Source organism: Triturus cristatus, chromosome 1_2 (assembly GCF_964204655.1).
Source record: "Triturus cristatus chromosome 1_2, aTriCri1.1, whole genome shotgun sequence".
Taxonomy (NCBI): Eukaryota; Metazoa; Chordata; class Amphibia; order Caudata; family Salamandridae; genus Triturus; species Triturus cristatus.
In genome coordinates this window covers 353464691-353486475 of record NC_140580.1, presented here as the reverse complement: position 1 = coordinate 353486475, position 21785 = coordinate 353464691, and the positions used below count along the sequence as shown (strand labels likewise).

Genomic DNA, 21785 nt, shown 5'->3' with positions numbered 1-21785 from the left:
GGCCACCCGCCTGCAACAGTTATAGGATATTGTGCAGCATAACTAAATACTTATAAGGTCCCAAAAGCGAGACCTACTGGCTTTGCCAATGCTTGTTCATTGCGGATCGACTATACAGTAATTCATATGGCAACATTGTAACACATAGAGAAAGGTTCTGAAGAAAAACTCAATATTTCTCAAATGTACACCAGATGCTGAGTTTAGGAGGAGTGTTTGTTTGCACATCTCTGAGTTTATCGATACCCATACTGGCTTGTGTTTTAGAGGTCATTTGTGAAATGTCTTCTGTGATACACACTTGTCTACTTTTGAAAGGCACAATCATAGAGACATTCAATTGGTAATAGAAAATGTTCTACTATGCAGTATTCCCACATGTCTCCTCATAAAAATGGTAGCACACTTGTGTGACTGGGCCTTGCGCCTGCAACACTAAACACCTCAAAATGTGATCTAGGCGACGTCCTGTTTCATACAGCAGAATGCATGTTTTTTTTATAAGGTGACTAGCTATTGTCTTTTCAGCCCCATCTCAGCAGGCACCTAAGGAAATGTGAGAAAGTCACCCTTTTTGCCATGATTACCCCCATATTTGACCGCTACTGGTGTTGTTATTTGTGGTGAACACTGCGAAATGTCTTGGCTGGGTTTGGATTATCAGAGCTAAAAAACAGGTAGAAAGGATTGCTCATCTGAATTGTATTTAAAATATTTTATCTAATGATGGATATTGTATAGTGTTTAAGACGGTTTTATCTACTGTTTTTATACTTTTAAAAAAATACAGAGACGGGTTGTCTAAATATAAATGGGATGTTTAACAAGGGTTTTTTTAATGTATTGTTTTTATTGTGTGTAAATAAATACTTGTAAACTGGACAGTATATGGTGGTAAAGCATGGTCCAAACTGTATGCGCAGATTTTGCTGTCTTTTATGATTTTATTATCGAAATAAAGACCTTAAAACCTGAACCTGACTGCTACTGGTGGTAACTGACTCTGACTGCGCCTCGGGCTCTGCTAACCTGGCACAGTGCTCGGATTAAAAAGGTATATGGTAATTAGGTATAATTGCAATTGGTCCTTACTACCTACCTGTGAGTCTCTAGTGTATGATAGGGCATGTATATTTAGAGGCCCAGCAGATCTCCAGCACTCAAGTGTGCACTGCTATGTAGCCTGCTGTCATTTTTAAAAGTCACGCTGGATTAAACCCAGACCATTTGACTGGGGGTGAATGTTTGCATTGTTCAGAATTCCATCCATTATCTGTTCTTTTTGCTTTTTTCGACCTAAGTGGTAAGGGTATGCCCAGACATGGGTCCAGTGCTAACTTCTCCACTTGATTCAAGCTAGCCTAGCTGATGATTGGTGATACCCTGAAACCGGTGTCAGGATGCTTGTTTCTGCTCCAGAGAGGACCTGGCTTGGCAGTTCGGGCTGGACTGTTCCCATGAGGAGCAGGTTCAAGACTGATTTGCATAAGGCTGGGTCCAAACTGGGGCAAAACAATGATGGATTGAGCCAAGATCTGTTGACTGAGAGTGAATGTTTGCATTGTTCAGCATTCTGTCCATCATCTGTTGTTTTTGCTTTTTATTTTTAAAAGTCAGCCCTTCTTTGCAAGCTGCTTTAAGCTGAAATTATATGAAAATTCAACTTTGGATTTAAAGGTACTACCAAAGTATAAAACAACATCATTTTGACATGTAAGTCACCCCTGATGTCTACCCCAGGTGTCCCCAGGGTAGTGTGCCTTGTAAAAACAATCAGGGACATTTTAAAAGATGTTTTATATGCCCTGGTGAAGAAATAAACAACCAATTTCATTTTTCCCAATGTAGCCTTTTAGCTCCGTAGGCTAACATGGGAATACTTTAATAAAGTGTAACTGATAGAAGGGAGGTAAAGCCATATTTCAAGGACATACATTTTTAGTAATGATAAATCCAACAACTTACCATGATTTAATTTATCATAACTAGTACAGAAAAGAGGTTATGAAACTTTATTTTCTCTAAGCCAAAATCCAGCTTTATAGTAGCCTCTCCTGATTGGCCAACCCATAACAGGCTTAGCCAAACTGCTTTGATGAGGTCATAAGCGACCTGCATAGAGACAGAGGTTATCTGGTGGGGGAGATCTGCAGGTGCAGAGAACATGCCGGGAAGTGGGCTGGCTAGTCAAACTGATCTTGAAAGAGAGTAGGGCATTAAGAATGCAAGCGAGGCCTAGCCCCTCGTCTTGTACCCCCAGCATGATGGGGCCATCAGGAATAGAATTGGCAGAAGGTCCATGGTGAAAAACACTCCATTTTGAATTTGAAAGTGCAGTGCTTAGTGGGACAACAGTATACCACACTTTAGAGGAAGAGGTCATGCTTTTGGGTGGTGCCCTGCACCCCATTTGACAGGGGTACCCCCTACTTGTTGCCCCAAAAACACTGGATAAATATGTGAAAGCTGCCTAGTAACTCAGAGCTACTGTCTGAAACTACAAGAAGAAGAAGGACTGCCCTGTTGGAACCCTGGCCTGCACTAAGAGGACTGCACTCCAAATGACTATACCTGCTGCACACCAAGGAACTACAGTTCTAAGGACTTTGCCTTGCTTCAAAAAGAGAAGGAGTGGACTCACTGTAAGCAGCAGGTTAAAAGAGCTTCACCTGCATCATCTTTAGCAAGGCAAGAGGAAGCCAACTGAGCAACTTCAGCTGGATTTAAAGGATTTGGCCAGGTGCATGTTGGAAACTGTAGTTTCAACTTCCAAGGAGCCACCCAGAGAGTCTGGAACCTTGGATTAGTGTTTTTGACACGTTGAAGCCACAAGAGGAATTTCAGGATGAAGTTCCTGACATTTTGGAGCAACTTTTGGAAAAAGCTCCATAAGTGACCGACCCTATGGCGAGAGTTAGCCGACTACCTCGCACCGCGACTTGGCCTGAATTTATGGTTCATCCTGCTGAAAGCTCCGTAGCTCAAAACATCAAGGAGTTGACCGGGGGCTCCCGCAGAACTAAGCTGGCATAGATGCTGCGAATCCAGCCTAGAGAGGCCCGATCGACGTCGAGGGAAAATCCTCCAGAAAAGTTTCTAAGTGCGAAAGTAACCTTTTAACAGAGTCCTCCTACTTAGTTAATCCAGCCAATGCTCCATCACAGTCAGCCTCAAACTTGGACTTTGTCCCGGTCAAGCGCGACCAGATGTCTCAATTTGGGGCTGTTGGTTCTTAAGCACTGTAAAGTGTTTATTCTTTAAAAAATCATATCTCCGGTTCCCTGCTTTAGCTTTTTGTCGGTTTGGTGTCATTTTAAATTTGCAAATATTTCCTATGTTTATAAATTAGTGTCGGATTTTTATTTTGTGTTGTGTCATACTTACTAATGTATTGATGTTTTTAAATGCTTTGCACAACTGTCTCCTAAGCTAAGCCAGCCTGCTTGTCACCAGCAACCAGGGTTTTAGCAAGGGCCAGGCTGGTGATTCCGTGTGATTCCACAAGAAGCTGGAAGGTTGGGAACCTTTTTTTCCACAGGGGGCTGGTTTTGTTGCTTGGGAGCAATTTGTTGGAGCAAAACCGGCCCCAAGTATCAAAATCAGAAGCCCACGGTGACAGTCTGCACTAAGCCAATGGTGCCAGCCTCTCCCTCCCGGCCACGCCAGCACATTGTTGCAGCCTGCACGCTTTACATGTGACTGAAGCAGTAGTGCATGGTTGGTTGCACTCTGCCCTTCAGCGCACCCCTGGGAACAATCTGATTGGCTATCTAAGAAAGAAAAACACTCTGAAAGCCCTCCGTCTCCTCCTACACCGACCCACAGCCTCCGGGAACCATGGAACAGGATTTCAAAAAGACAATGGCCCGAACAACTGCTTGAACCCGGTTTATGAGGTGTTGAAATGGACTTGTTGAACCCCATCTTCTTCTCCCTGTGTCTTACTTATTCACAACTTAGTTTGAGAATCTCCTTGCACATTCAGAATGGGAGCTGTCGTGCTCGTGCTGCGTGAACTTGCGGGTGTAGGTTCTCAGAGCCATAGCATCCCAACTCCTTCTCAGCTGTAGCCCACATTTTAGTTTGTGCATGGCGGGCCCTGAGTAGTGAGATGCTTGTAAAAAATAAATAAACGGCTTGTGGTGCTCGTGCATCGACAACTGGGTCCACAACTGAAGCCATCGGCAAGCCAGTAAAGTCCACAGATGGCATAGAGAGCAACTCTACCACAGTCATCCCATTGGCATCTCCCAAAGGAGCTAAAACTGAAATATTAGGTTCTCAACCTACATTTTGGCCTCTTTTTCCTATTTATTTTCATAAAATGTTAACCTTTTCCTTGTGACCCTACAAAATGGCAATCATGTATAATGTTGCAAAGAAAAACAATACAGCTGTATTTTAAATAGAACATTAAAGCTTTAAAAAGTTGTCATCTTGGCACACCCACAAAAAGTAGCATCAGGTCTGGCACAGGACAGCGGATGAGTACAAAAAGGTGTTATCTCTGGGGCATTGTAGGATTTTGCCTAATATGTTTGTTAAGCCTGTATTTATGTGTGTGCATAGGTAGGCGAGGGGAAGCAGAGAAAATCCCAGTGCATTCAATTCACCGCCTACCCGGGACTTGGTGTGAATATGAGCTGGTGCAGACCCCGGCTGCACGTCAAAATGAATACTTCTCTTGTGCCATCTCGGTAACAGGAAGTATCCTCCTACAAGTGAGCCCTCCACTTCAGTTATTTACACTAGCCTGTGCCTTTTGTTTCCTGTTGTGCATGTGCTGGTCTGCTCTTATTCACACTCAGCTGTGACCCCTTCCATCATTGATCATAGCTGCCAGGGGCCAAGACAATTTGTGACGTTATAACTTCATAAGCTGATTTGGACTGGAAATTCTATATTTAAGCAATGTAAGTAGGAGATTAAAAGTATTTGCCTGAAAAATGTCATTTTCTGAAAAACCAGGATTGACTAAAGTGTCTTCGTTGAATTGTATAAAACCATAACTCTCTCTGCTTTCCGTCAAACCTCTGAAGTCTAGGAAGTGCTATTTTTTTCATAATTCTGCAGGCGGTAAAGTTGGTTTGGTGTGACTTCCTTTTCATGTACCTCTCTACACCTGCAAAAGCCTCTTTCCACTATACTCCTAAAACTCTGCATGGGAAATTGACTTTGACATTCTTTTTTTTTTTCGAGTGACCCTCTTCTTACCTTCCATCCTCTGCATACCTTCTATTTCTGAGTATAGCCTACTCTCACTCTCACGCCTGCCTGCCTGAATCCTTATTATTGTAATTCTGCAATTGGCTGATACCTCTTTTCAAATATCATAACGTCTCCTCTTTAAAACCCTACCCTGTAATCTAGCCTTGGCTAATCTCCTCCAACCTATCTCACCAACTATTCACCTGAAACCACATAGGCCTCACTAATGATCACACATATATATATATCACAAACTACCTGGAATAAATGCCTACACATGTAAATGCATGCACATGGCTAATCACAATAACCACTAGATTAACCATAACCTTGGGTTCTTGAGTAGCGTGTTACTCGCCAGAAAATGGTTCAATGCCTCATCAGGGCTAGTAAACGCAATATAAATTCAATTACAATTGCCATTACACGTGCTGAAGCCTGCACTGCATTTTAAAAAGCAATATTAACACTACCCCTTCTCACATAGGGAAGTCATTCAGTCTAGTAGTGCGAGAGAGCGCTACAAAGAAGGCCCTAGTTGTGGTTGGACTGCTATGCCACCATGCTCCCTGCCCTTGCTGTCACCTCCTCAAACCTCCCCCTCAGTCCTCATCTCACATGCCATCATGTGGGAACTGCTGGCTTCTGCTTCTCGAGTTGCTCGAGGCTGTAGGTTCATAAGCAGCAGGCAAGCAATTTTACTGCCTCTTACAACAACTTTCATGCGACTAGATGTGTAGCTTTTGAATGCTGGAGCCGGGGGACTGCCAGGATTGGCCAGGGCAAAGCATTAGGTAGTCAGAAATATGCAGATGCCCCGGGACCATCCTTGTGGAGCTCAAAGGGCCTGGCAAGGGGGTACAGCGCCCTGGGGGGAGGCCAGCCCAGGTCCTATAATCTTCCTGTAACACAGGGATGAAAAGAGCTTCCCCCATGGACATGACATCAGCCAGAGCAGAGCAGTGCTGTATGAGGCCGTATGGTGGTGATCCTTCCCGTGCCTGGGGGTGGGGGACTAAACTCTGTCCATCGTCCACTTCAAAGGCCATTTGCCGAGACTCACACTACTAGTCACACCTCTGCAAAGTCAGAGGAAGAGTAGGGGGTATGTAAACCCTTGCTGGCTGCCCCTTGCCTTGCAGACATGCGCAGGGCTCCCTGGAGGCAGAGTGAGCTCGAGTTTTTGACTGACACTGTGCTTTGATATAGGCTTCACCTTTCTTTAGGCACCTGTGCAGTAAGAGACAGATGGGAGGGAGACTGATGGTCTTTCTACAGTGTCGAGCCACAAAGATAGAGAGCGTCACTGGCAGAGTAGACTGCTGATGGGTATGGCCATAGCTACTGAGTTTGCATTGTCCGACCTTAATGTGTGACATCTCCATGATTTCTGCCTGGGTGCTGATGTGCGACATTCCCACGCTTATGGCCTGGTGCTTATGTGTGACATTTCCACAGTTTCGGGCGTGGGTCCTTACGTGTGATATTTCCTTGATTACTGGCATGGGTGCTTATGAGCGACATTTCCATACTTTCTGACTTGAGTGCTTATGTGTGACATTTCCATACTTTCTGACTTTGGTGCTTATGTGTGACATTTCCATGCTTTCTGACTTGGGTGCTTATGTGTGACATTTCCACAATTACTGGCCTGGGTGTTTCTCGTGTCTATTTTTGGTGTTTTCTGTGAATGTTTATAAGTACATATGACAGGGTATCCTGGTGATTGTTAAGGTAATCATTTTACTATGCCTTAAAAGTAACTATAATTATATATGTAATGAAAAAATGTGTTGTAAAATGCACTGTTTTGGTCTGTCTTTCTCCAAACGTTTCTTGGGGGGAGAACTCCCCTAAACGACCCTAGCAGTGCTCAGGCTCACTTGCTGTGCTCGCTTGCTATGCACTGTATGGGAGCTCGTCTGACAGAATTTGCCAGGGCTGCTTTGGGTTCTCAGTCCAGCCCTGCTTATATTGAGTTGGTGGCCTTATTGCTAGTGGTAGGTGCATTCTTACCACTACTAATAATCAAGCTTCCAACAAGAATCCTACCAAACCAGCACATGTTTGAAAACTAGACACCTGGGGGAGTCCAGGGTGGGGTGACTTGCGTGGCTCTCACCAGGTTTTGTTACACATAATCCTGTGCAAAGCTCAAACTTTGCCCACAAAAAACACATTCCTTGCATTTCTATGAGGAAAAGTCCTGGAATCAGCAGGCAGCCACACATTTCCTACCACCCAGCATTCCCTGAAGTCTCCAGAGAAAAACGGTTCCTCATGTGTTTGGGTAGGCCAAGTCCCCGTGACACGAAAGGGCGCCAAATGCATCGTAGAGACATCACATTTTTCCCCTGAAAACAAAGTGGGTTTTTTGCAATGTGGGTAACTGTAGATTTTGGGTCCCAGCTCAACCGACACCTAGGGAAACCCACAAAAACTAGCAAATTTTTTAAAACTAAACATCCAGGGGATTTCAGGGTGAGGTGACTTGCGTGGCTCTCAACAGTTTTTTTTACCCAGAATCCCTTGAAAAGCTCACACTTTGTCTAAAAAAACAAATTTTCCTTCTATTTAAATCTGTGAGGAAAAGTCCTGGAGTCTGCAAGCAGCCACAAATGTACTACCTCCCACGTTTTTCCCAAGTATCTTAAAAAAATGATGCCTCATGTGTTTGGGTAGGCTAAGTGCCCGCGACATAAAAGGGTGCCAATGCAACGTAGACACATCACATTTTCCACTGAAAAATTATGTGCTTTTTTCAATGTTAGTAGCTGTGGATTTTGGACCTCAGCTCTGCCGGCACCTAGGGAAACCTACCAAACCAGCACATTTTTGAAAACTAGACACCCGGGGGAATCCTGGGTGAGGTGACTTAAGCGGCTCTCACCGGGTATTTTACCCAGAATACCCTGTAAAGCTCAAACTTTGCCTAAAAAATCATATTTTCCTTCCATTTCTGTGAGTAAAAGTCTTGGAATCTACAGAGGGCCAAAACATTCCTACCACCTAGCATTCCTCTAAGTCGCCATAGAAAAATGGTGCCTCACTTGTGTGAGTGGGCCAAGTGGCCACGACAAGGAAGGGCCCAAAACGTATTGTGGCAACATCACAATTATCTATCACAAAACAACTTGCTTTTGCAAGGGGTGCTCCTGTGTTTTTGGTCCAAGGCTCGGCAGCCATCAATGACAACATACAAAACCCAGACATTTCTGAAAACTAGACACCCATGGGAGTCCAGGGAGGTGTGGCTTGAGTGGATCGGCCAACTTTGTCTTACCCAGAATCTCCTGCAAACCTCAAATTTATCTAAAAAGTCACAATGTCCTCACATGTCTGTGTGGTAAAGTTGTGGGATCACACTGTTCCTACCACCTAGCATTCCCCCCAGGTCTTCCTATGAAAATGCTACCTAACTTGTGTCGGTGGGCCAAGAACCCCTAAAAGGGAAGGGCCCAAAACGTATTGTGGAGACATCAAATGTCCCTCATGGTGGGTCATTGATTGGCAGTCCCTTAAAAATTGAATCACAGAGTGGCTGTTTTGTGGGTGTGGGACAGTAGGCGCATATTCCTTGTCAATGCTGCTAGAATTCATCATTGTTGCTTCCATAAACCTGGGACCAATGTGGGCTGGGGGGAGTTCATGATTTGAGATTTTCATAAATGCCATTGAGGAGAAGGCGCAGTTCACTGAGTTTTGCTAAGCAGAACTTTGCAAAGTTACAAAAAAAACTCCACGAAGTTCTGCGAGTGGCGGAGTGTAGTGCGAATTGCAGTTTGTGCTGGTATTGCTGCAGCTCGGGTAGAAATTATACCACAGCAGCAGCTCGTGCTCACGAACTTACTATTCGCGAACTTACCATTCGCAATCGCGAGCGGGGAAAAAACTCTGCTGCACATCGCGAAGTGGAGTTTTCTGCACTCCACGAGCTCCGCGGAGTGCAGGAAACTCCGCAAACGGAACAAAGCTCACCACCCAGGCCTAGAATGGAAGGCCTTCTGGTGCATTGCATGGGAGTAGGAACTCAAGTTATTGTTTCTGAACTCTATGGCACATATTCCGAGACATATTCCAAGTTGAAGGGAAGTTTGATGAAGCATTTCTTACCTCAGAAAAGCGTAGACTACAAATGGGGGAGCAGATTTAGAAGAAAGTGACGCATCTGTAGAGATGCGTCGCTTTCCCTGCGCCACCCTGGGAAACCCTTGCGCCACCATGGATGCGCTATATTTACAATACGGAGTACCATGGCGCAAGGATTGACAGATGCGTCACAAATTATGATGCATCTGTTGGGGCAAAAGTCACACATTGCTGGAGTCATGTCGCAAGCACATCGCAACTCCAGCAATGTATTTTGAGGCCGATTCCCACTACAATGCTTCACTCCTTATGCCTGCTTGAAGCAAAATGTTGAAGAGTAAGTGTACAGAGAAAGGTATTGATTTACTAAACTTAACTTCACATCTATGTACTCTAAAGACATATCTATGCATATATCACCAAGGTACTTTTAAGTGGAGTTACATATAAATAATCTATACAAACTTACCTTTCAATATTTTGTCCCTCGATATTCTGATCACAATATTGTGACCTGTTAATATTCTGGCTTTTCAATTCTCATACCAAGCCAACTCTGTTTTTACATACTTGAAAGCATGCATGAAAACTGCAAACATGAAAGTATACCCTTGAAGAAGCACCGAAGTCTCAAATCATTGCGTGTGAGTCATCTGCATTTTGAAGGAGACATCTGCAGGAGCTAGAGGATATCACCAGTAACCAGCTTCAGTGATCTCCAGATGGAGGCAATGAATCTCTCCAGATATCCCAGGACAGTGCACATTGGCCTGGCAGAATACCTCAACATGTGTGCCCCAGTGGTAGTAACTAACTCTGTTCACAAATGCATGCTCGGAAATATAGGGGAATTTTAATGACTGAGGACAGAAAGGGCATATGGCAGCTTCAAGATTTAAAAACAATATTGATGCTTTAGTGGATTTGACACATAGGGCCCTATTATGATGTCGGTCAGAAAGGCTCCAACATCATTGGTTTCACTTTCGACTGCTGTATTACAATAACGGCGGTCTGAAGCGAATGCAGACGGTCATTCCGGCTGGCTTCCGACAGGCTCAAGGAGCCCGTCGGCCTTTCGTAACCGGCCTGTAATCCCTTCAAGACAGTATTTCTGCATTCGGGTTTATGATGTTGGTTTCCCACAGGCTTTCCATGTCAAGCTTTCTAAATGGAAAGCCTGTCAGAAAGTGACTTTGGGGTCCCCTAGCGAGGCGCCCTTCTCCCTGCAGCCTCCGGATGGGGTCCACGGGGGCACCTATGTTATCCCCCTGTTAATCCCTGCACTGCAATGTTAGACCCCTTGAGGAGCCTGCCATGTGGTGCAGGGATTAACAGAAACTCCCATTTCTTATTGGGAGCTTGTGCTGCGGATGGTTTACGGCCGCAGTACAAGCTCCCATAGAGAAATAGGAGTAGGTGACTGCACCATGTGTTGTCGCATTGTTATAGCAGTGTCTGGACTGCTGACCGCAGGTAGATTGGTTCCGAGTCCGCTGTACATCTAACGAGGCCCATAATGTGCTGCTGGATTCAGAACTAAATGAAAAGCATAGTTGTTTTTATTATAACATATTCTATTAAGAAGCATCATTTTTGGTGGAGGGACTTTTTTTTAAGGGCATTGCCCATCAGTTACACATTATATGTGTTTGAATCTTGAAGGAATATTTGCATCCTTTTCATGCAAGAACACCATTTGTTGCAAAGTTATTTCAACGCACAACCTCTTTTGCCTTTTCTTTAGTCCTGGTGGCTGTAGCTCCTTCATCTCATATGAGACCAGCTCAATGTGGAGTGCTACAACTACTATTTTCTCGTGATTTAGAATAGTGCAGTTTCCGGGGTTAATATTGCCATCTGATTGTCACTCACTTATTCAATGCCAGGCAAAGGGAAAATCCATTAGGAATAAAACCTGACACTGGCCACTCACAGATCCTAAAATCAGGTGCCTCAACCCACTAAACTCAATTTTCTGATACTTGTATATGTGTGGGCCTAAGATGAGCATATCTTGCAACATTACTGAAAATATTCCTTTGTGTAACTGTCCAACAGGGGGGTCTTTCTGAGGATTGAATGAAAAATATTTCATGGACTCACTGTCATTTCACAGAAGGAGTTTTCAGAAAATCTTGCATAGAAAGAGCCAATGCCTTCAAATTACATGGCGAAAACTGATTCTTAAGTGTTTTGTATTGAATTCTATGGAAACTGCTGTTTAGTGGTAAAATCACTCATTTCCCTTTTTAAAGATCTTTGTATATAACATTTTCAAATCCACTACAATATGTTTATTGTTATCCTATCAGATTTGACTAATTTATTTAAAATGTGCATTTTAGCACTTTATTTTCTTGAATTGGTTCTTAGGATAGCTCCGCCCCATTGTGAAGTGTTAGCCTGGCCCCTAAGAGTTGACGTGTTACGCCTCCCCCCCAAATTTTGGGTCTAATTGTGTCCCTGAAGCCCACTCACTATTAGCTCTTCAGATGAGGCTCCTGAGTCCCACCTCCTGTCAGCACTTTGTATTCACACAGCTCTGACGATGCACCGCACCCACTGGGCTGCCAGCACTTTGTATTCACACAGCCTTGATAATGCACCTCACCCACGGGGCTGCCAGCACTTTGTATTCACACAGCTCTGACAATGCACCTATGAGAAGTTGGCCAGGCATATGCTGTCTCCTAGTTATAGGGACACCTTGCACCAGTCCAATTCGACTCTTATTGATGATAGGTTTAAGACAACCTTTAAAGAAAGCTATCCTAGTGGTAGCTGTGGAGAGCAGCCTTCAGGCTAAGTCTTGAAGGAGTGTTAAGCTTATTGTTTTACCATAATAACCTCTTGAATAACCAAATGAAAGAGTAGCCCACACAGGTATATATATAAAATATATGTATTTATTCTATACAGAATCCCACAGTCTCTTTATGAAGCTGTGGCAAAGTTACAATATCAAACAAGCATTGATAGACACAATAAATAGCACTATTAACATTGGGCCCCGGGGGGGACCAAACCATATACTAAATAAGTGGTATAAGAACCACGACAATTCTATAGGCAATGCCTAGGGCATTCAGGATCGCTGGCCCCTTAAGAATCCACCCCAGGTTATGAGGAAGGGGACCCACGGGAGGCGCGTGCAGTGCAAGTAGCTGCTATCGGGATCTCTATTACAGCCTATGGAGAATGTCGCGGTTGGAAATAAACAGTTTAAAAATACTTCTAGCCGGAGTACAAAGTTAAAACTTCAGACTTAAGCTTTTGAAGAGCCCACTACCACGAGAGTACCGAGGTACCACTGTTACCTGCCCCAGGGAAGCCAGGTTCATAGGTCGTTTCTGCTGTCGGGTCGCGGGCTGATTTTCAATGGGAAAATAGTCAAAAGTTCTGCTAGCCAAAAGCGTTGATGATGCCGTGAAGATCAAAGATGTGAAGATTGTAGAGAAGAACCTGAAAGCAGAGGGGACAGAGTCTGGGTCACGGCAAAGTGACCAGGAGGCTCAAAGCAAAGAGCCCGTCGATGTCGGGTGCTTCAGGTGGAAAGTGGTATAGCTTGGATCTGCAGCCATGGGCTCCGGGAGGCTTCAAGGAAGGCCAGCTTCAGGAGGGCAACTGTCCCATGTTGGATGAGGGTCGCTGCTGTGTTAGTGTCCGGATTGGATCCACTAAGCCTTGGCAACCGCAACCCACAAAGAATAAACAAATCTGCTACAGTGCAGACCCACGAGGTCTGGGAAAGGTCTCCTTCAAGGAGACTGTAGAGCAGGCCTAGAGCAACCAGGGGAACTCTTGATTGTAAAGATAGACCTCTGCTAGGGCCCACAAGTTGAGAGACAAGGGACCGCGGGAGGCGGCAATATGGAGTGCGTAAAAGGGCACCCACGGGCCACCGGAGGGGGCTAGGGCACTGGTTTTTGGCACAATTGCTGTAGAGTGGTTGGCTCGTAAACGGGCCAAAGCACAACTTCCCTACTGGTCAGGGTCGTGTGCTACGCAAGAGGTGGCCGGTGTCCTGGGGTATCGGGGATCTCGGGACCCACCCGGTCCACGGTGCCCAAACTCGTTGAGCACACTCACTGGCCTCTGGGATGCGCTGGAAACCCACCTCAAGGTTTCTGGAAGTCGTTGAAGCTCGTGAGAGCAGCAAAGTTCCAACCGGGTCACTTGCAGTGTTTCAGGTGCCTGCCAAGCAGGGGGATAACTCCTTTAGCCCAAGGGAGATTTCTTCTGTCAGCTGGGCAGCAGCAAGTTGAAGGTCAAGACTGTAAAGTTCAAGATTAATCTGAGGTTCTGGGGCCACGTTATTCACCTTTATCCCCAAGATTAGGGGAGTGTCCAGGGTAGCGTCCACCAATGGTAGGTGAGGCGGGAAAGGATGGCTACACCCTCTCCCCTTTGTGTGTTTCCCACCTGGGCGAGGGGCAGGATGCCCCTGAACCGGTTCCAAGCGATGTGCAGAATGAGGCTTCTGCAGCTGCCTACGTGCAACTCTGAAAGGAATTTTGGTGCACCCACCCTGTTCCAATCCACATTATCCTGTCTGGGGAGATGCTAGCACCTCCCTGCCACAGGAGCCCTATTGTCCAGCTGGCGAGGCTGGGGTTTTCCCCAGCAACAGCCAGCCATGGTCGTGTAGGTGGCGGATAGTAGCCATTTTGTACTGCTTGTGCACTTTTAAATTGGTGTCTAAATTCTGCTGCTTTTCCCATATCGCCCCTCTAGCAGGGGGGAATCGTACCCTCATGCCCATGGCTGGACTGGGGGTTTGATTCCTACATGTTTGACAGCAAACACGATATGGTTCTGTGTAGCCATTCTCAAGTTATCACGCTATCGCGATAGACTAATAATGCGGCTAAGAGTATATGGTATGGCTACACTACAAACAACCCAGCAATGATTTTACGAAGGTTGCAGAGAGGCCCTACTCATGTAGGGGTCCCCCCTCACACATACCTCAGCACCCTGCCTTGTAGGATTACCAAGGCCTGCTATAGGGGTGACCTATGAGAGTATATGTGTTGTAATGGGGTGGGATATAGGGTACCTATATCCCTGTAAGGGGTGCTAGCACCACCTTACCCAGACTACAGTAGTGGTCTGGTGGTGTCAGTTTGTATGGCTGTCCCAGGGTGGCACAATAAGTGCTGCAGCCCTGGAAGGCCTACTGAGGGACCCATGCCCTGGGTACCTAGGGTACCATCTACAAGGGACTGTCAGGGCATCCTCAGCATCCAATTAGTTTGTACCTAGGGTACTTCACATTAGTTTTAGGGAGAAAGCAGATAGGCTGGGGTCCTGGATAGCAGGATCCCAGCCAGACTAGTCAAAAACCACTCAAATACCAGGCAAAAAGTTGGGGGCAACCATTAGTCAGATTCCACCTTCCTACAGCACCTCACCAACGGGGGTGCCAGCACTTTGTATTCACACAGCTCTGATGATGCACCTCGGGCACAGGGCTACCTGCACTTTGTATTCACACAGTGCTGGTGATAGACCTCACCCATTGGGCTGCCGGCACTTTATATTCACACAGCTCTGATGATGCACCTCAGACACGGGGCTACTGGCACTTTGTATTCACACAGCTCTGGTGATGCATCTCACCAACGAGGCTGCCAGCAGTTTGTATTCACACAGCTCTGACGATGCACCTCACCCACGGGGCTGCCAGCACTTTGTATTCACACACCTCTGATGATGCACCTCACCCACGGGGCTGCCAGCACTTTGTATTCACACAGCTCTGATGATGCACCTCGGGCATGGGGCTGCCGGCACTTTGTATTCACTCAGATCTGATGATGCACCTCAGGCCCGGGATGCCGGCACTTTGTATTCACACAGCTGTGATAATGCACCTCGGGCATGGGTCTGCCAGCACTTTGTATTCACATAGCTCTGATGATGCACCTCAGGCATGGGGCTGCCAGTACTTTGTATTCTCACAGGTCTGATGATGCACCTCAGGCCCAGGCTGCCGGCACTTCGTATTCACACAGCTCTGATGATGCACCTCGGGCATGGGGCTGCTGGCACTTTGTATTCACACAGCTCTGATGATGCACCTTGGGCACAGGGCTGCCTGCACTTTGTATTCACACAGCGCTGGTGATGCACCTCAGGCACGGGGCTGCCGGTACTTTGTATTCACACAGCTCTGATGATGCACCTCGGTCATGGGGCTACCAGCACTTTGTATTCACACAGCTCTGGTGATGCATCTCACCCAAGGGGCTACCGGCACTTTGTATTCACACAGCTCTGATGATGCACCTCACCCACGGGGTTGCCGGCACTTTGTATTCACACAGCTCTGATGATGCACCTCACCCACGGGGCTGCCAGCACTTTGTATTCACACACCTCTGATGATGCACCTCACCCACGGGGCTGCCAGCACTTTGTATTCACACAGCTTTGATGATGCAGCTCGGGCACGGGGCTGCCGGCACTGTGTATTCACACAGCACTGGTGATACACCTCAGGCATGGGGCTGCCGGCACTTTGTATTCACTCAGCTCTGATGATGCACCTCAGGCCCGGGATGCCGGCACTTTGTATTCACACAGCTGTGATAATGCACCTCGGACATGGGTCTGCCAGCACTTTGTATTCTCACAGGTCTGATGATGCACCTCAGGCCCAGGCTGCCGGCACTTCGTATTCACACAGCTCTGATGATGCACCTCGGGCATGGGGCTGCCAGCACTTTGTATTCTCACAGGTCTGATGATGCACCTCAGGCCCAGGCTGCCGGCACTTCGTATTCACACAGCTCTGATGATGCACCTCAGGCATGGGGCTGCCAGCACTTTGTATTCTCACAGGTCTGATGATGCACCTCAGGCCCAGGCTGCCGGCACTTCGTATTCACACAGCTCTGATGATGCACCTCAGGCATGGGGCTGCCAGCACTTTGTATTCTCACAGGTCTGATGATGCACCTCAGGCCCAGGCTGCCGGCACTTCGTATTCACACAGCTCTGATGATGCACCTCGGGCATGGGGCTGCTGGAACTTTGTATTCACACAGCTCTGATGATGCACCTTGGGCACAGGGCTGCCTGCACTTTGTATTCACACAGCGCTGGTGATGCACCTCAGGCACGGGGCTGCCGGTACTTTGTATTCACACAGCTCTGATGATGCACCTCGGACACGGGGCTACCAGCACTTTGTATTCACACAGCTCTGGTGAGGCATCTCACCCATGGGGCTGCCGGCACTTTGTATTCACACAGCTCTGATGATGCACCTCACCCACGGGGTTGCCGGCACTTTGTATTCACACAGCTCTGATGATGCACCTCAGGCACGGGGCTGCCGGCACTTTTTATTCACACAGCGCTGGTGATGCACCTCAGCCACTGGTCTGCTGACACTTTGGATTCACACAGCTCTGACGATGCACCTCACCCTCTGGGCTGCTGGTACTTTGTATTCACACAGCTCTGATGATGCACCTCACCCACGGGGCTGCAGGCACTAAGTGTTCACACAGCTCTGACGATGCACCTCACCCACGGGGCTACCGGCACTTTGTATTTACACATCTCTGATGATGCACCTAGGGCACAGGGCTGCCAGCACTTTGTATTCACACAGCGCCGGTGATGCACCTCAGGCATGGGGCTGTCGGCACTTTGTATTCACACAGCTCTGAAGATGCACCTCAGGCACAGGGCTGCCGGCACTTTCTATTCACGCAGCTCTGACGATGCTCCTCCCCATGTGGCTGTCGGCAGTTTCCTTTCACTCAGCTCTGGTGATGCACCTCACCCATGGGTTGCCGGCACTTTGTATTCACACAGCTTTGATGATGCACCTCACCCCCGGGGCTGCCCGCACTTTGTACTCACACAGCTCTGGTAATGCAGCTCGGGCATGGGGCTGCCGGCAGTTTCTGTTCATGCAGTTCTGGTGATGAAAATGAGTGATGGGCAGGCGTAAGCCAAGGCGACCATCTCCCAAGGGAATTGATACTTAAGGGCAGTGTGATCAATTGTCACAGAAATAAACTCATTTTTTATTTGAACGCATGTAGGTTGAGCGGTTAGTTAATGACACATGACAATGGGACACCGTATTGGGGAAATGGTTACCTCTTCGATTGTACTATGTAATGTATACTTTTGTTAACTGATCCTAATAATTTTTTCATTGATGGTGGTTGTGCTTTATATTTTAACGTGAGTATTCCCTGCAATAAACACCTCTGATTTTGTTGTTGTTGTAAAATGTCGTTTTTGTGTCCCTATTCCTATATGGCTGCGTCACTATATGGCTGGGCCCACTGCCTATGACAAACTCCTCTGTATGTCTTGTGCCACCCACTCTTCTGGCAGCTCTGATAATCTTCACTGCCCCTCCTCCTCTGGTGCCAGAATGTAATGGTGTTTAAAGCTGGGTTCAGAGTAGCACGGAATGGAGCAGGTATGTGTGAGACCTCCCAGAATGTGTGAAACACACTTTCTCTCTATCACATTATACACCTACAAGTCTAAGCCCGCCCTCTCTACCGAGTGAGTGAAGCCATATTTCACATTTTGTCATAGAGATCTATTTACGTGACATGGCTCCCTCTTTCATTCTAGTGCCTAGAAGCACGCCTGCACATGCCGTCAGGTGTAATGTCCCGGGCAGCTCTGCCCCTCACAGAAGGACAGATTTTAAATATTGACTACAGAGTGCTCTGTTTAGACCCCATGGTAATCTGGACGCCAGTGATTACTTTCTAAAACTTTAGTTTATTATTCTTGTTTATAATTCCGACAGAAATAACACAATTGGCACACCTTTCGACAGTTCCTGTGCCAGCTGCAAAGTCACTGTTTCAGTTCGAATTGTGGTTAAGAGAAATGGCTGACAGTGTCCCCACCCCTTGCAGTCCACGAGGGAAACATATTTATTCAGAGCAAAATTCAGCCATCGAAAGGAAAAGAGAGAACGTTTCATTTTATTCAGATCTGCATCTTTATTTAATCATGTTCACAGGTCAATAGGTTGCAACAGTGAAGAATCACGTGACAGATACACAATGTCACCGAAATGTCACAGCTGAGACTAGAGGATAACACAAGACATTCTTACATCCAATAAAGTGAATGTCTTCATCACAGGACCTAAATACTGGGTTTCATTCTGTAACTGAATGAGTTCCCACAGATAATCACAGCCCTACAAATATTGTAGAAGACCCGGAAGTAGTACATACTCAGTCACTGAGATACAAATCCATGGCAGGGAGTTCACTACAGAGAATCTCTTTATAAAAGAGAAACTCTGCATTGTGTAACTCACACAAATAGCGCCAAGACTGCTTCTAAAATGAAGACTTGGCACTAGTGGAAACTGTTACTCCCTTCCAATCAACAACAATGAATGTTACACTTTGGAGAATACACAATATGTGTGCACATCGTCACATACACTATTCAGAGATAATACACAAACCTCTCAAAGAAGAGAAACACACTTTACCTTCACAGAAGGCAGGGCTTTTAACTCATGAATTTCCATTTGAAAATACAGATATATCCTCACTAATAGTTAAAAGGCATTTAATGTGCCTCTTGGGGAATGTATAAAATACATCACATTCAATTTTCAGAGACAATTCGGAATTTCTGAAAGTACAGAAACACTTTGTCTACACAGCACTTTATGATTCATTTTCAATAGAAAATACTAAATATCAAAATTGATACAAGGGAGGCCCGGAGCCCCTCATCACTCACTTCAGCCAATGAGTGATAATTACGTAATTTGTAACTTCATAGAAACACAGAAGGTAAACACACACTGCACGTGCACAAGGCTCTAATCCGAATCCCTCAGATTACAAGCACATCTATTATTCTCACAGACACATTCATCTGCAGAATCACACGGTGCACTATATCCATCCTTTCAGGATATTAACATATTTGTACGTCAATCAACTTCTTAAAATGAAGTAAAATTGGAAAATCCCAGAGCGTCGCTAGAACTCAGGAATGAAAATAACGTATTCCAAAATATGCATCAAAATTCACAAAAGTAGGTCCTATTGGAGGCAAGAACTCTACATGACGTATGAATTTCTTGTAAAGAAACAGTTTAAAACATTCTGAAACTGAAGGCACATCCTATTAATTGCTTTAGTTCATTCTCTTCATTAATGTATTATATTATAGATGCTTACACCTAGATCCAGTGCTCAACAAATCTATATTCATACAATATATACTGTGAAATCAACACAGTATTCATCCAGCGTTTACCCTAAACGGATATAAAATTCACACTGTCCATCCTCTAAGGATGTAATAGCTGCACTGCCCATCCTGTGGGGATATAAAAATCACACTGTCCATCCTCTAAGGATGTAATAGCTGCACTGCCCATCCTGTGGGGATATAAAATTCATACACTGCCCATCCTACAGGGATATTTTATTCACACTGTCCATCGTGTGTGTGGATTAAACATTCAAGCACTGTCCATCCTAAATGGATATAATTGTACTCATTGTCCATCCTGTAAGGATGTAATCGATCCACTGCCCACCCTGCTGTGTGGATATAATACTCACACGCTGTTTTATGAGGAAATAGCATTCTCACACTCTTCATCCTATGAGGATACAATAGTCACACATTGGCCATAACATGAAGATATCACATTCACACACTGTCCCTCCTGCAAGGGTATAATATACAGACTGTCTATCCTTTGAGGATGTAATATTCACACTGTCCCTTCTATGGGGATGAATGTTCACTCACTGTCGATCCTGTGAGCATATAATATTCGCTTTGTCCATCATGTGAGGATATACAGTCACTTACTGTCCTCCTCAGGAGGATATAATATTCACATACTGTTCATCCTATGAGGATATACAGTCACTCTTTACTCCGCTCCTTGAAGTGCAGTAAACTCCCCCCTGCACAGCAGGGGGCGCTCCAGACACGAGAATGAATATTCTCCCTCAGAGGGGACCGAGGCCTCCAAAGAAGTCCGAAGAAAAGTCCAGGCCGCGGCCCCCGCATTACCAGGGTCTCCACGGGGCTCTGGAGCTGTCCTGGGCGGGCTCTTTAGTGCTGCTGGGACAGGACGGAGGCCGAGAAGGACACACCGCCTCTGCTGCAGCCGCAGGTCTATGGAGGGCCCGCAGCAGCTTCATCCGGGTCTCTGTGGGGGCTCCGTGGAGGGAGAGGAAGTGCAGAGAGTCCTGGAGGCACCTGGAGTAACCTTCACTGGAGGCCGCGGCTGCAGGGAGAGACGAGGGGTTAATATCTGTACATTTACACACCAGGGAGTAAACACACATACAAAAAAAATCCAGTTACAGCTCTCTAGAATGCTTTCCTCTGGTTGCTACAATTAGTTTACAGGTAGTTCTGATACTCTTAAAACACGGGTTTAAGTTAAATGGCGCTGGAAATTGACATATTTAAGTCATAATAAGCTTGCCCCGAGTACCATCTCGATGCGACTATTACCAGTTACGTCTCTGCACTATCTAACCCCAGCCACCCCCACACGCGGACAAACACAAAACTGCAGAGAACACCCAATGAAGTTTTAACCCTTCAAAGTACTGCCTCTCACCTGGTGCCGGTGTCTGCACGCGCCGGGCCAGGTACGTCACGGCCATTTCCAGGATATCCGCTTTCTCTGCTTTGGGCGGAAGTTCATGTTCCTCAAACTCTCTCTGCAGTAACATCCTCAGCTGCTCGATGCTGCTGTTGATGCGATCTCTCCTCAGCTTCTCCACCGCTGGCTTCCTCAGCTGCAGAGACAAAATATGGATTTGTTATTGTATTGAAACAAACGTATAAAGGTGTCAAAAGTCCATAAAAGGTAATAGCAAAACTTATAGTTACTCCAGTGTGATAAACAGCTCAATTAAATAATGTTAATTTAGAACTAGGGTGATATTAAAAGATCAATAAATACAGCCACTGTTGATAAAATATATTGGGAGTTCATTTTAAACGTGTACTTTTTGTATATACGAAAAACCTAAATATGCTTTTTAAATATTAACGTCCAGACACTTACCTTTCTAATGTGTCTCTCCTCGCGCTCCTCTTCATATTTCCTCTCGGTGCTGAAAGGCGCCATCTTGCCCGGTGTTGGGTGAACAGCGGGAGTCTCTTCAGTGAACCCACAGTGAGCTGTATCTGAAGAGCTCTCTCCCTCCTGCCCTATTTATCCCCCTCCGCCTGCAGGGTAATGTGTGGGTCTGGGGCTGGAGAGAGGTTCCCACACTCAGCAGCCAATCATAGAGCAGCAGGGACAATGGAAGTGTGGCACATTACAAGATGGGAGGGTGGGGGGACATCTGGGACCCGGACACAAAGGATCAGCGTGTGGGAAAGACCTGTCTAATAAAGTGATATGAGTCCTGACATCTGCCAGGAGCTAAACAGTGTCAATAGCATTAAATGCGGGCGGGTGTGTCCGCAGCGCTGAAAAA

General features: G+C 46.1%; 1 protein-coding gene across 1 annotated transcript; it reads right to left on the bottom strand.

Annotated features, from left to right (window-relative positions):
• Nucleotides 1-18296: 18296 nt before the first annotated feature.
• On the bottom strand, nucleotides 18297-21459 carry LOC146867334 (transcription factor HES-5-like). The gene is made up of 3 exons (XM_085614942.1): nucleotides 21368-21459; nucleotides 20915-21095; nucleotides 18297-20572 (listed from the first exon to the last, which is right to left on the bottom strand). The coding sequence occupies exons 1-3, from the start codon at nucleotides 21428-21430 to the stop codon at nucleotides 20352-20354; spliced, it is 465 nt and encodes a 154-aa protein (XP_085471068.1). The 5' UTR covers nucleotides 21431-21459; the 3' UTR covers nucleotides 18297-20351.
• Between the last annotated feature and the right edge of the window lie 326 nt (nucleotides 21460-21785).

Excerpts from the sequence above, each read along its gene's own strand:
- LOC146867334 (XM_085614942.1), bottom strand. The coding sequence starts at position 21,430 with ATGGCGCCTTTCAGCACCGAGAGGAAATATGAAGAGGAGCGCGAGGAG. Across the intron at positions 21,096-21,367 it reads AGGAGAGACACATTAGAAAG|CTGAGGAAGCCAGCGGTGGA; the intron begins GTAAGTGTCTGG and ends TTGTCTCTGCAG. Across the intron at positions 20,573-20,914 it reads CGTGCAGACACCGGCACCAG|CCGCGGCCTCCAGTGAAGGT; the intron begins GTGAGAGGCAGT and ends CTCTCCCTGCAG.